The 15,520-nt window shown below is 37.4% G+C and overlaps 1 protein-coding gene across 1 annotated transcript in view; it reads right to left on the bottom strand.

The window, feature by feature from the left end:
• SLC4A1AP (solute carrier family 4 member 1 adaptor protein) overlaps positions 1–15,520 on the bottom strand; it is a 23,971-nt gene continuing 8,451 nt past the window's right edge. The window contains exons 6-14 of the mRNA XM_081069601.1: positions 13,776–13,936; positions 12,971–13,040; positions 12,399–12,585; positions 8,688–8,799; positions 6,603–6,840; positions 3,740–3,829; positions 2,994–3,061; positions 1,552–1,621; positions 1–355 (exon numbers count right to left, since the gene is read on the bottom strand). Of these exons, the coding sequence (XP_080925727.1) occupies positions 306–355; positions 1,552–1,621; positions 2,994–3,061; positions 3,740–3,829; positions 6,603–6,840; positions 8,688–8,799; positions 12,399–12,585; positions 12,971–13,040; positions 13,776–13,936 (1,046 nt within the window). The 3' untranslated portion in view covers positions 1–305. The remainder of the gene's footprint in view (positions 356–1,551; positions 1,622–2,993; positions 3,062–3,739; positions 3,830–6,602; positions 6,841–8,687; positions 8,800–12,398; positions 12,586–12,970; positions 13,041–13,775; positions 13,937–15,520) is intronic.

The following is a 15,520-nucleotide window of genomic DNA, read 5'->3' on the forward strand; positions in this document are numbered from 1 at the left end:
GGCCTTAAATAAACATGAGACATCTCCACCTTCTCTTTTTAACAGTCATGTCTCTCACTTTACTAATTCACAAAATATATGGTTCCTTTTTACATACATACACAAACACTTTTAAACATAATATCAAATTCAAGAGAATCAGATGGGACAGATAAATTTAGGAAACCAAGAGTAGGGAAGAAAAGGCCAGTCACCAGATATTAAAAATGATCATCTGAACTCCTCTGGACATTCAACTTGATATATTATCCTAAATATCCCATGTCACACGGTCCACAAGGTCTTCCTTTAGGATTCTGAAGCAATCAATAGCCATACTTGTCATTAAGATGGGTCCTGCCATCTCCACTTTGGCCTAGGTCAGAGTATAAAGAAAGAAAGAAATACATTCATTTTTCCAAAGTCAGGCGGGAAAAGATATCTAGCCATCAGTGGGCCAAAAAGTAAAACAGATAAAGAGATTTCTTCTATGAGAGAAATGGGACTTTTTGTATATAATTTCAAAATATGGTCCTCTTTTCACTTCCACCCTAACATTTATTAGCAGATAAAGAAGCAAACATTTCTAGGACCATATTTTGCTGTGTATACTGCGCTCCTGTCTATAATGCGCACCCACGTTTTTGGCCCAAACTTCTAGGGAAAAAAAATTTTTCATCTTAATTTTTTAATTCAAATTTTTATTTGTTTATATTTAGGTACTTGTTTTTTGTATTATAAAGGAATTTTAGCATTAATTTATTTATTTACTTATTGCACTTTTAACTCATAAGCATAAATAATTTAAAACATTTATATAGCTATGGAATTGATATAATACTACCCATGTATAATGTGCACCCTTATTTTTCCCTCACAAATTTGAGCAAAAAAGTGCACATTATACACAGCAAAATACAGTAATTACTAATATGTTATAAACTCAATCCAGAGAAAAAGCAACTTGCGATCTTTATATGGGAAAACAAGCATCTCCTATATTGCCTTAAGGGTATATGTATGAACATAAAGTGGGACAATCTCTATAGAATGCAATTTATAATACCTAAAAATGTTCACAGCCTCTGATCCAGCATGTTAACTTTTAGGAATTTTTTTCTAAACTCCACACTTGCAAAGTAACATATGTTAGATGTTACTTATTGCAGAGTTGTTTTATAATATGGCAAAAGACTGGAAACACAGCAAATATTCATTGAGGGAACTGATTAAGTAAGTAAAGGTATATCCACACCATAAATAACTATGCTACCATTAAAAAAAAAGAAAAAAGTCTGTAAATAATAGGGGAAAGGTTTCCATAGAGTGTTAAGTGCAAAAGAACAAGGTATAGAATATGCTTCTATTTGTGTAAAAAAAGTGGTGAGATATTATGTATGTTACTGGTTGATATATATCTTTAAATCTTCTAATCTACGTATTCCCCCATAAGGGAGCTTTTTCCACTACACACTCTCGTAACTTTCTTATTATGTACCTTCAATATGTAATACATACTCATAAATATAAATAAATAAATCTTAGAGCAAAAGAAAAGTACAAACAATATACCTTCAGGTGGGACCCACACACAGTAGTCTGGGTCATCTTCTGGATATTTGGAGGAGAGTGTTGATAGAAGCTGCAAAGAAAAGATAGGTTCTTTTATTCAGAAGAATTTTACTCTAGGAATTATTGTCCCTACACCTGTCAGCAAACAAAAAATAAGACAGAACAGTTTCCACTAATGATCTTGACATAAGTAATCAAAATGGGGGAGCATTCCCTCTGAACCTTGATTTTTTTTTTCTATAAAGCCTCAATGAGCAGATTTTCAGCCAGTGAGAGTGAAGTGGTATTTTTTAAAAGGAGCAGTTAACACAGATCTGAGTTCTAAATGGTATAACCCCGTAGAGGGAAATTTGGCATTTGCCTTTTGATCTACATGCAGAAACAAGTTAGTGTAACAAGCCTGACTGCTACCCTTTGAAAGGCCTGTTTGCAAGTTTGGCCCTTAGCTGACATCTGGGAACTTGGATTTCAGGAAGGTTCCACTACCCTAATTGATAAGAGTGGCTCCCTGTGCCTAAATTGTTTGTAAAAACAATGTGGTTTATGCCTTCCTTCTGGGGGAATGGAGTTTGAGAACATGTCATGCAGAGGATGACCACGTGATCACGCCTCAATAAAAATCCTGGGCACTGAGCCTCTAATGAGCTTTCCTAGTTAGCAACATTGCAAACTGTCACAACTCATTGCTACGGGAATTAAGCACATCCTGTGTGACTCCACTGGAAAAGGACCCTTTGGAAGCTTGTGTCTGGTTTCCCCCGACTTCACTCCATATGCCTTTTCCCTTTGCTACTGTGCTTGGTATCCTTTTGCTGTAGTATAAATCACAGCTGTGAGCACAACCACATGCTGAGTCCCGGGAGGCCTCCTGAGTGACCTAGCCTGTGGGTGGTCTGAAGACCTGCCAACACAAGCTAGCAGTCCCATTTCTGGGAATTTGCTATATCCTCAAGGTTATTCATCATAGCCCTGTTGTGATAAAGGATTAGAAACGATCCAAGTGTCCACCTATAGGGAACTGGTTAGAGTATACATCCACACAGTAGGAAGCTCTTGGTGTAAATAATGATTTCCACGGCAAATGAAAAAAACCAAGATGCAGAATGCAGTACATTACATTCTAGTTTTTATGTACTAAAAGGAGGAAAATAAGAATATATTACTCAAATGTCTTTGTATGGCATACTAGAATATGAAAAAAGATTCATAAATTAATAAAAGAGGTACGTGAGAAGTTATAGGAAGCAGAGTGGATGGAGACAAGAATAAAGAATTCAAAAAATAAAAATAAAAGAGAGCCCAGTCTTCTAGAAGGGGAGGTATAAGGCAGTTGGAAACTCTGCTAAGATAATCCCTAAAGATTCACTCCTCTGGATGTGCTCCACGACACGGGGATTCATTTTTACTTCCAGAAAAGTGAAGATTATGACTAATGTACTTACTTTGCCTGGACCAGCAGCTTTCTTTTTCTTCAATTCATCTCTGCTTTTCTCATATTCATCCTTTGATGCTAATTTAAGAAAAGGAAAAAATAAATAAAAGAGGCAATAGCTATTTCCGAAAAATTAAAATAGAAAACAAAAATTCCTCCTAAAACAGCACTACAATTATTGAAAACATGTAACAATCCAATTCTCAAAAATCCCTCTACTATTGTAAAGACTATATATTAAGAGAGAATTTCCCCTTCATTAATAACCCTAGTTTTCAAATGCTGAGGCTATACTTGAATATAATCATACCATTTTCAAAGGTAAAGGAAAGTGGGTACTATTCTAGTTTAACCATTGCAATTAAAAGCAGTAGAAAACCAGGGGGAAAAAGTCCTTTTAATAAGCCAAACTTTCAACAGATTTCTTTTAACAGTTGTGGAATTGCTCCCATGATAGGCACATATTAACTCCAGGAGATGTAAAACTGTGTAGGGCTTTGCATGGCCAGAGGGAAGCCTAAAGGCATTAGGTGCTCTGTGGGTCAGGCAGAGGGAACCCAGGAGGCAGACGAGGAGTAAAGAAAGGCCAATGAGATGTCATCAGACATTCCACCTCTGTCCAGGAGCCTGGCAGCAGTATCCACCCACTGTCTTAAAGACTGTTCTCTGTGCTGAGTCAGACTAACTGCCACCCTCTTCTGCGACACCAGTGGCTCCTGTGTGCAGAGCACCAATGGAGCCGGCTGTGCTACTTGCCTGAGGGTTCCTCACATGATGATGCAGCTGTTTCACGGATCTCTCGATAATCTGTATTCTGTTTCACTTGGCTGAGTTGAGACATGTTTTCTATAAAATGCAGAACCAAAGCATACTGTTATTATTTAATTTGTGGTGGGGAAATAATGAAACAAAAAAGCAAGAAAAGCTGAGCACATACATAATCATCCAGTTTTACTATCAGTAGCTTCAACTAAATTAAATTTTCACTAACTGTGCCTGCAGGCATCTTTCAGAGAAACACCGACTTTCCACTTTAAAAACTGGCCACCTCCAACAGATTGGGGGAGGGAGGTTATCACTTTGTGAGGGGTGAAATGTCTAACCTACTGCATTGTTTTGTACACCTGAAACTAACAAAAAAAAAATTGGTCTCCTCTGAGGTAACACATTTCAGTAATACTTACCAAAGCCTTAAAAATATACATATTCCTAGAAACTCTATTTCCAGGAACATATTCAAAGAAAATCAGATATGAGCACCAAGATTTATTATATACAAGTATATTTATAACAGCAAAAGTTAACAAATAATTTACATAAGAACTCCAACAATAGGGAGCTGATGGTATATACATGCAGTGAACCATTATGTCCCTTACTAAAACCAGATTTTATAAGAATATTTTAAAGCAAAAAATAGATTATAAAACAACATGTATAATACGCTCCCAATGTTGTAAAAACAAACAAAAAACGCCTGGAGCAATCCTAATCAGCTGCAGATTTACTAATTAATGTATTGCATAAACCAAATTTTAAAATCTGCTGTTTTCATACAGACATATTTGCTTTGGTCCCTTAAAAACATTCCCGCTGACCTGTTTATGGGTCACCCTCATAATGTATGGCTCAAAGACCAGACTCAGAAAAAAGTATGTATAAGTATCTTTTCTGAAAAGGCCAAGCATTTGGAAAATGCAAAAGACAAAAATTTACCTCTCACCGAGGAGGAAATGGGTTTTTTTTTTGGTTGCTTGTTTTTTAAATAACTGAAGGTGATTCAAAAGAAGGTCTACAAACCAGGCCTGGTGTTTTTACACATACAAGCCTGGTTTGTTTTAGAAGAAGACATGCACACAATTAATGCCAGTTTTTGTTTGTTTGTTTGTTTCCTTATGTTCCCTATTTTCTGTGCCGTCTTAATCTTGCTAAGTAGTTTGGGTAACCTGCAGGAGAATAACCCTGCAGCTGATAAGGGATAGGGGATACTAAAAAGACAAACATCACCTTTCAGGATGGGAATGTGGGAGATTTCTCTTTTATTCTTTAGACTTTTATGTATGATTCAAGTTCTAAGTGAGCATATATTCCCTTTATAATCGAAAAAAAAAAAAAAACATTTAAAAAATCAATCAATTCCCTTTTCCATCATTTTTCATCAAACCTTTGCTGAGGTGTGTAGTCGCACAACAGCCTAGCCAACTGTCCCTCCATGTCTTTCCTTAAGAAGAGTCTGTGAGATTGTGCCTTTCTGGGACTCTGTTCCATCCTTGTGTTTACACCTTATGTCTCTGTCTGGTCCCCAAAAGATGGTTTGCAGCCAAAGACGGGTAAGATATCTCAGGGGAGATACAACCTAAGCCAGGCGGAACCCAGTGGGGAACCCCAATGAGCTGCCTTAGAAAAATATGGGAAGGGGCTGTTCCTCCCCTCCCCCCTGCTTGGGAAAGTCTGTTGCCGGCTCTGGCTTTTCCCTCACAGCTGTCAATTAGAAAAATAATGAGGAGAACAAAGACCAGTTATCTCTAATATATGAGAGACTTGACATTGAGAAGATATGTACCTTAGCTAAGATATCGTGGGACCTTGTACTTCGGCTGTTTAAAGATTAGAATAATTGGCTTGGGATGTTTCTATAACGTGATAAGTGAGTCTCACAGACCGTGCCAAAAAAAAAAACACAACACAAAAAAAAAACAGTTACTCCCTTGCATACTCATCAATAAAAGCCTCCAGTCGGCTTTGTTCGGGGCTCCAGTCCTCTGAGACTGAGAGACCCCTGGCCTTCGAAGAGATTTAACTACATTAAGTCTCTGTTTGTTTCTTTCTTGAAAACTTAACCCAAACCGCCCCTTCTTGCATCCTCACTGCCCGTGTTGCGCTGGACACGACAGAGGTAGGTGACTTCTATGTGCCAGGTTCTCTGCTAAGTACCATGTACAAAAAGATGCGTAAGGCATGATGCTTCCTGAGAAGTATGTCCAGTGGATACAATTATGCTTAGCGTCTGTTTTAGGGTTGGGGGGGGAAATGAGTAATGGAGGCTTATCCTGAGACCACATGATCAGGCCCCATCATCCACCATATTCCACTGCCCTCCAATCATTCAGTGGCAGCACAGGATTGTCCACAGCAGCTGGGGTTACAGATTTCACAGCTTTCAATTTTCCATAATTCTGGAATAGACTGGAAATACCTGCCCTTATTTTGCAATGAGAATAAACAGACTGGCAGTCAAAGAAGGACCAAGAAAGTATGGTTCCACAGGGCCGACTATATCACATATCACTACGTATTATACAGTCAAAATGCACAGGCAAGAATTGGCTTTGCAATACATACATAATGTAGTATACAAATGTATACTTGAAACCTATATACTTTTACTAATCAATGTCACCCCAATAAATGTAATACAAATTTAAAAAAGAAAAAAAGAAACTAAACTACAAAGTTATGTATTATTATTCCCATTCTACATACTGTAAAATTTCTCCTGGTCATTTAATAAATTTCATTTTTGCAGAGGTTTAAAAAAATGACTTTGCTTTTTCAAAGCTTTCCACAATGAATGCAAACATGCCACTGAGTATCACAGGAAGGAGAAGAAGAATATTACCATGGTGTTTTGTTTCTTTAGAACATGTGACATCTGTGGGAGGACTTGTTTCCTGCACTGCTTCTGCTGGCTCTCTCTCCTGCTGTGGCCTACTGCTTCCAGCCTCCATTTTTCCCTTCTCCTGCTCTTCCTTTTCTTTCTCCTCTTCTTCTTCCTCTTCCTCCTCCTCTTCTACTTCGGGCTCATCCTTCATTCTCATTAGAGTCGGAGGGAGTTCAGGACGTTTGGGGGGCAACTTCTACAGAGGAAACAAAACCATGAACGTGCAGTTCTACATGATGAGACCAAGGCCAATTTCTTCAAGGGGTTTAAGCGAAACGGGGAGAACGTCTAACCTCACTAAGTTGACAGACCCTGCAGAACTTTGGTGGAAGTAAGGCTTTCACGTAAAATGTTATCCATCTATGGACCCTTAAGTATCTTTATCAGTTTCTAGGGTCAAAAGAATATTAAGTACGAAACACTTGAAAAAGCGTGTAGGGAACTAAATCATTTCCTCCAGGTGAGTTCTGATGCAGGAATTCTGTCCTGTCACCCCTTTGTGATGTTAAAAGATCTTAATTCATTACAAAATCTTCTAGGGAATAAATCAGACACACATTTCTAAGAAATAAATCATTTGTGCAGCCTTTTCATTTTAGATTTAACACAATTTCAAGGAAATAAGACATGTAGGTCAGTAAAACAAATCATAAGGAAAAGGAAGATATTTCTTGAAGAATAAGGCCAAATATTCTAATCAAGACCTTTTAATAAAAGTAATTATTAGAAAAAGTTGATCGCAGCTTAAGGAATAGAGAAAAGGTATCAAAGTATATGTTGGGTATATCATGTTTTAAATATAGGATTTAGTTCAGTAATCCTATAAGGAGAGCTTTGTAGTGAAGAGTTTTTCTTCTAACAAAAATGTAAGTACCCCCACCCACCCTCACAGAAAAGCTTCCATCTCTCACTCAGTAAACCACACTCACTCAGAACATGTGGCTGGGACTTCAGACCTCTGCCACCAGAGGGCAGTTTCCCCTAATTTCCTAATTTAAGCTGTTGTGGGCTGAACTCTACACCTAAAATTCACATGTTGAAGTTCTAACCCCAGTATCTGAGAATGTAACAGTATTTGGAGATAAGGTCTTTAAAGAGGTGACTAAGTAAAAATAAGGCTGTTAGGATGGGACTGTAAACCAATATGACCGTCCTTATAAGTGCACCAAGGGACAACCACGTGAAGAGGCAGCGAGAGGGCAGCCACCTGCAAACCAAGGATAGAGGCCTCAGAGGAAACCAACTGTGTTGGCACGTTAATCTCAGACTCCTAGCCTCCAGAATTAGGAGAAGATAATATCTGTTATTTAAGCACCCCATCTGTGGTATTTTGTTATGGCAGCCCTAGCATGCCAATACACAAGGCTTAGCTCTTTGGAGTGATGAAAACCTTTTTAAAGCTGAATGTACAAATAGGGACATACATAAAGCAAAAAATGTATCAGTGAGGTCTTAGAGGATAGTAGAAAGATCACAAAACTCGAGACAGAAGACCTGGATTTGATTGCCAGTTTAATTACTAACTGATGGTGTGATCTTGTATTTAATCTCTCTGACTCTGTTTCCTCATCTGTGAGAGGTAACAATTCCCGTATGTCTTAAGGTGTTGGAAGGATTAAATGAGGTAAGGAAAAACCACATGGCAATAGCAGGTGCACAGCCTATGTTGCTAACCAATGTTAGCTGAGTATGAAAATTACATCTATCCACCAGGAGAAAATTAATGCAGGAGACCCTTTCTTAAGTGCAACATTCATCACAAATTAATCAATTGGTACTCTAATTTACAAATCAGTTACATGCAAATTCATTGGCATGAATCTATTCTTCAGTACTTGATCACCCTAAGCTGAAGAGAAATCTCCAAGAACCAACTCCTGTGAAAGATGTGATCATACCAACCCCACAGCCCTTTTTCACAATACTATGAGAAAAGTGACTCATACTAGGGAATGAGTCATTTGAGCTTGGAAAAGCATAGAGAAAAGAATTAGCTCAGGTAACTCAAGAGCTAAAAATTTAACACTCTGACCCACAACTTACCCCTACTGTTCCAGTTTTTAATTTGAATTTGCTTCCTCCTTTCATGGCACCAAAGAGAGGCAATGTAAGCTTTTTAGCTTTGTTTTCAGCATCTGTAGTCTGAGTTTCAGCCCTAGGAAGAAAGAATAATTATGTTATGTATTCCAGTGAGGCCAAGGATTTATCTAAAAACATCATGACACTGACAAAGAAACTTGGCAAAACAATTTCCACAAAATGAATACCTAAGCATATACCAGTAAGACAGAGGTAGTCGAGCCAGCAGAGTCTGAACAGATGACACTACTGATTGTCACAGACACAGATTTATTAAGTAATGGCAAGCAAGGTAAGCCTACTACCTTAGTCTGGTAATGTACAACATGTTACATGACTTCACTTTCACAAAATGATGCCTACAGTACAAAAGTCACTGGCAAAGTCTCGAGAATAGGTAGGCACGACCTCCTCTAAGTGGCAGGAAATGGATCCATGGTGTAAAGCCCTATTTTCCACCCACCAACCTCTGAAAAGGACACACAGTGCCTTACTTACCTGAAGTCCACTTTTCATAATCACACACAACAGCTCTGGGCACAGAAATTTTTTTTTTTTTAAAGTGTATAGGTGAAGGGGGTGGAAGGCAAAATACGCCGTGTAGTTAGTAATGATGAAGACACAATGAGAGACCACACAACATTCTCATTGGCTGAACAGAGTTACAAAAACTAAGGCAAAACTGAGGCAGAGCCAAAATAAAGAGATTGTAGAAATTAGAAAAAAGTGGGGGGGAAAAACAAAAATAAAAAGGATGGCAGCTGAGTTGATGAGGCACTCAGAGTAGACAGGTGACAATGACAGATAGCCTGAGGCAAAAGCCTTATGCTTTTCTTTCACCTTGACCATAGGACAGCCCTGCGTTCTAGAATATAAGAACAGCACCAGCACTCCTGACTCACAGTGACCCATATAAGAAACTGACTACCTGAAGCCCCATCTGCCACTACTGTCTTCCTTTATCTAAGTCTTAGCCTCTCAGTGGTGCTCTTGCACCTAAACTCACCATCTCTTCTCCCGAGGGACAGACCCATTGCTTTACTAAGGCCAGAAGAATCCTGCCTGCCCGATCTTAAAGACTCTGCCAAATCATTATTCTTCACAGCCCCTCTCCACTGGCCTCAGGAAGGTGTGTGCATAGAAGGACAAAGGCAAGAGCAACACAGTTCTTTTTCAGATCTATTAAATAGCTTTGCTGGCCTGGAGGACGTATGAAGACGCCCAAAGGAGAAGACAAAGCAGAAGATGGAATCACAATCAAGACTTGCCTGTGTGGGGGAAGAGTGGAGTTAGGTGGAAAGTTTGGAAGGTCAACCCTCAGGTGACAAGAGGGGGGGGAGGTACACATCATCTGCAGGCCACCATCTAAAGTAGAAAAAGGGGGAGAAACCAGGCAGACACACAGACAGCAGGAGGGGTAGCTCTGGGGGAACCTGATCGACGTCTCCTGGCTCAGAACACCTTAAAGGTCTGACCTAACAAGTTAAACAATTACAGAGTTGTATTTAAAACTCAGTTAATTTGTTTACCCTGGATTATGCCTCCTGAACTTTTACCTTTTCTCCACAAAAATGACGTTACAAATAGTTGCTAGGTATAAAAGAAATAATAAAAATTTTGAAAATTATATATATATTTATATATATACACATATATATATATGCTAGTACTTTAAGTGCTAGTCATTTAATCTTTGCAACATCATTATTTCTAATTTATAGATGAGGAAAGCAAAGATCAAAGAAGTTCCATAATTTGTCTCAAAATGCCCAAAAAGTAATTGATAGAGCTGAGAATGAAACTCAGGACGTCTAACTCTCGTGCTAACCTACCTTCTCACTACCGGTAAGGTAACTCAAATATCATTTGAGTCAAGCAGAATTTTGTGCTCATCTATGAATCACTGTTAAATATCCAAATTGCACATCAATCTTTGAACAAACCTGTTAGTATTTGGGGATAAATTTTCTGTACAGATGATCCAAGGCTCCAGAAATATTTTATCTTTACATCTCTATCGGAAGAGGTACCTCTCAGTATCTAGACACTCTTCTGGGAAATATCCCCAGCATCAAGTTGCAGGTTTCGTGCTCAGGAGTGAGGGGCTGAATAAATGCTTACTGACGACCTAAAGCAGTAACGTCCAACAGAACTTGCTGCAATGATGAAGATATTCTATATCCGCATCGTCCAACACAGTAGCCATTGGCCACATGTGGCCATGAACACAGGAAATGTGCCCATGTGACTGAGGAACTGAATTTTTAATTTTATTTAAAGAACAAATGTGATTATTGGCTGCTGTACTGGACAGGACAGATCTAATGAAAACAAGAAACTTTCTATAGTTAACTATCTCCGTAAGTGAGTAAACTCATCCAGACAGTACCACTTTTTGAGATGTCCACTGGGATTCTGCTCACTAAGGGTTGCTTATCGCTAAAACAACCTACTCAACATTTTCAATATTTGTTGAGACCACATAGAACAAAATTTTAAAATATTGTCAAATTGAAAGACTAGAAATCTCTCTCTCTCTCTCTCTCCCCTCACACACACACACGTTCATAAACACTAGCCAAGTCTAAGAAAAATTAGTCTCAAAACCTTATTTACAAATTACTCAAAAATCTTCTAGATGTCTAGAAATAGAGTTGAGTTAACCTCTTCAAATAATCTCCCAAATATCAAAGTTAACATTAGAATCAACTTTAGGGGATTATGCTTTTCCCTCTTTAAAGGAAAAAAATCACACTTTAGAAAAAGTATATTAAACAGTTGTCAACTGATTCTTAGGAATGACAGATACAGGTGTTAAAATGACAATCTGCACTCATATTTTTCATCTGTGGTTTTAAAATCATATATAAAAATGGCATTACATTGTAGTATTTGTATTTCTCTTATGCATGAGGCTTAGCATCATTTTATGTAGTTAAGAGCTATCTGTATTTCTTTTTCAGTAGCCTGTCAGTTGACATCCTTTGCCCATTTTTTTCTTGGGTGGATGATTATCTACTTACCATTCATTGGTCTTTACCTACCACGTTTCCCCGAAAATAAGACCGGGTCTTAGATTAATTTTTGCTCCAAAAGATGCATCAGGGCTTATGTTCAGGGGATGTCATGCTGAAAAATCATGCTAGGGCTTATTTTCCGGTTAGGTCTTATTTTCGGAGAAACACGGTATTAGGGAAATTAGCCTTTGACATATGTTGCTCTTTAAAGAAGTTTAACCTGCACTAAAAGATGAAGTAAAAAATCCAGAGGCTACCAATGAAAGGGGAATCAATATAGTTTTCTCTAAAAATCCTATAGTAAGTAGTCTGTATTTCACAGATTAAGTAGATTGGTAGTTACTCGATACAGTCACTGTTTTCTGTGCTTTAAAGGATTTCTTATATTGTTTTTATTCAAAAAATGATTATCTAAGACAAAGATATAATTCAAAATGTTACCTATGTAAAATGCTTATTTAAAATTCCAAGTGTATATCAGAGTGATCACTTTGTAGTTTATATAAATGTTGCATCACTATGTTATACACCTGAAACTAATATAATCTTGTATGTCAACTGTAATTGAAAAATAAAAACATTTAAAAATTTTTTAAACAAACAGTGATTACACAGGAAAAAAATGTTTATTAAAATTCCAAATATAACTAAGACTTACTTTTTCAGTTCTGGAATCTCTGCTGGCTTTACAATTTTTATCAACCCTTTAAGTCTTTGCTGTTCTTTCCTCAGTTCAAAAGTTCTCAGGTGAAGTTTCTTCCGGGACACACCATCTAATGCACTCCCTGATTTCATTTCTGACATGAACGCATCTAAAGAGTCTTGAGATGGTGACTCTGATAGAGCTGTCAAGAAAGGGATAACACATGTTTAGAAGGATGACCCCAAATGTTTTAAAATTCAGCCACAGTTTCAATAGAAAAGTCATTGACACAGAGCTGGACGAAGGACATTACTGATATTAGGAATAAGGAAACAGGTTATATATAGCTGAGAGATCGTGGGGAGTCACCTGGCCTCAATGGGCTTCTTTCCCTTCATCTATTAAATAAAGCAGTTACACAAAATAATTTATAATGCTCTTTCCACTTCCCAAATGCTGGTGCTCCTAAGAAAGGCTCCATATTCTACGCGATGTATCTTACTAACCAGTATAGCCCAGTGCCTAGCAAAGGGCACTGTATATGGCAGATGCTCAGTAAATGTTTGTCTAACGAGTCATTGCCATACCTTTGCTTGAAGCTTTCAGTCTCTCAGAAATTTCAGCGAGTTCCCTTTCAGCATCATTTAACTTTGCAACCTGTAACAGTCAAATTAACAAGGTTAGTAAATACTTTTCTCCTTTCAAAATATGGTAGCTTTCTCCTCTTATTTTCACTGTTATAAAACTTTAAGAGAATTAATTCAGAGTTCAGTTAAATTTGTTCCCTATGGAGTTAACATTTTCATTTATTTCATTCTAATTTAATTAATTTCTGAATTAAAGGACTAAGAATTAAACAGAATGAATGTATAGAACACTTATTTTACTCAAAAGAAAAAGCTCAAGGTATTTGTTTTTAATAATAAATCAAAAGGATAGATGCTGGGTAATGTTTTAAGTTCTGAACACCACTTAATATAGTGAAAACACCTGCTGCCTTATGATAATTTAATGAAAGACATACTATTTAATAAGACTATCATCAAACTATACTCAAAATTCCTTTCGCGATATTTGACTTCCAGAAGTTTAAATTCAATTCATCGTAGAATGTCCCAATTTGGAACTTTTCCTTTTTTGGGGGGGGGTGGGGGGAACATCATATCCAAAGAATGCACACTAATGGACCAATATCCACCTTGAGAGTCTCTGGCAGCAAGCCAAACTTTTTTCCAGCTTGCATCAGACTAGTTGTCTGTTATCATCAAATTTGCAGATCACAAGTTATACTTTACTAGCAGATGTCAATGATACTGTTTTAAAAATTTTAATAATACATTATTTTATTCAAAAAATTAAACTACCACAGCTATTTCTATAAATAAAACTTGCCAATGACTCAAAGGTCTCTGGCTTCTCATCAATCTTCCCAGCCTTCTTCATTCGATTCAGACGCTTCTTCTCAACCAGACCAGTCCGATCAAGAAATGTGTCATCATCACTATCATAAAAGTCTTCATCTTCCCAGTTCTTGGCTTTCCTTTTCCGAGATACTAAAGGTAGATAAAATAAATGATAATGAAATGAGTTCTTAAAAAACGAAAAAGAAAGAAGGCAAGCAAACAAGCAGCTTAAAATAGCACCATCGATTATTAAAAGACAGTATTCACCAAGGTGCCAAACTGCATATGAAAACAAAGAACTAAACCTGGAGGACACTATGCTAAGTGAAGTGAGCCAGACACAAAAGGACACACATTGCATGATTCCACTAACATGAGGAAACTAGTCAAATTCAGAGACACAAAGTAGAACAGTGGTTACCAGGGCCAAAGGGGAGAAAGAATGGGAAGTTAGTGTCTAATGGGCACAAAGATTCAATACGGAATGATGAAAAAGTTCTGAGATGGACAGTAGTGAGGGCTGTACAACAATGTGAATGTACTTAATGCCTCTGAACTATACACTAAAAAATGCTTAAAGTGGTAATTTTGTTATGTATATTTTACCACAATAAAAAATTAAAACAAAGGGCTAATTTATTTAATAATAAGCAAACGGCTCTTAAAAATCAATGAGTAAAAAAGAAAAAACAAATGAGGAAAAGGCCAATAAGCCAAAAGAAAACTTGAAAAAGAATAAGAAAAGCAGTTATAGTAAAAGAACTACAAATGGTCAACAAACATTTGAAAAAAAAGTTAAACTTTTAAAAAATAATCTTTAAAAATACAAATTAAAATAATGAGAAACCACTTCTCACCTATTACACTGGGCGGGGGGGGGGGGGAAGCACAAAAAAGACTAATAATAACCAGTTGTCAAGGGTACGGGGGGAAAGGGACTCTCAAATAGTTGGTAGAAATGTACATTGATATAACCTTTTTGATGTTCAATTTTACAACATCTGTCAAAATTAAAAATACATCGATCTGGCAATTCCACTTCTAGGAATTTATCCTGTAACTATCAATGCAACTTTATTTGTAACAGTAAAAATCTGAGGCCATCATCAGGAGACTATGGTAGCTATTATTTTTTTGTCTACCCTACACCATTTTACTCCACTTGTAATGGTAAAAGTACCCCCTTTCCTCTAGAAAGTTCCATCTGGATTAGGGGTAGTCATGTGACCAAAGCCAGATCAATCAGAAACCTCCCCTCATATTTATATTTAGATATAGGGGAAAAGCTCTCTTTCCAATAAGGTTATTAAAGTGAGAGGGTATGAGCATCCAGCTTTTCCATGGGGTAAGAATCTGTCTGCAAAATAAAACCACACACTCTTGAGACAGACTTGTGCACGCACACCACACACACACACACACACACACACACACACACACACAGAGTTATATGTGTCCTGGTAATACTGAGTTCCAGTTTGGTAGGACTAAGTTCTGGTTCCAGAACTTAAGGCCCCGGTTCACACAGTTCTTCCTTCAATCCTGTGAGCTATTCTTTCCAGCTTCTGGAGCCAATAACCTTTCCCCCCAAGCTATATGAATTGGCTTTCTATTATTTGCAACCAAAATAGTCCCTTTTAGTATCAGCCTGATAATCTCAAGGTTAAGATGGTACATTGAACATACATAATGAATTCCACTCTCTCCTCATGCCCCACTAAAATTGCACTAAAG

This window comes from Rhinolophus hipposideros, assembly GCF_964194185.1.
Source record: "Rhinolophus hipposideros genome assembly, chromosome: 12".
Classification (NCBI taxonomy): Eukaryota; Metazoa; Chordata; class Mammalia; order Chiroptera; family Rhinolophidae; genus Rhinolophus; species Rhinolophus hipposideros.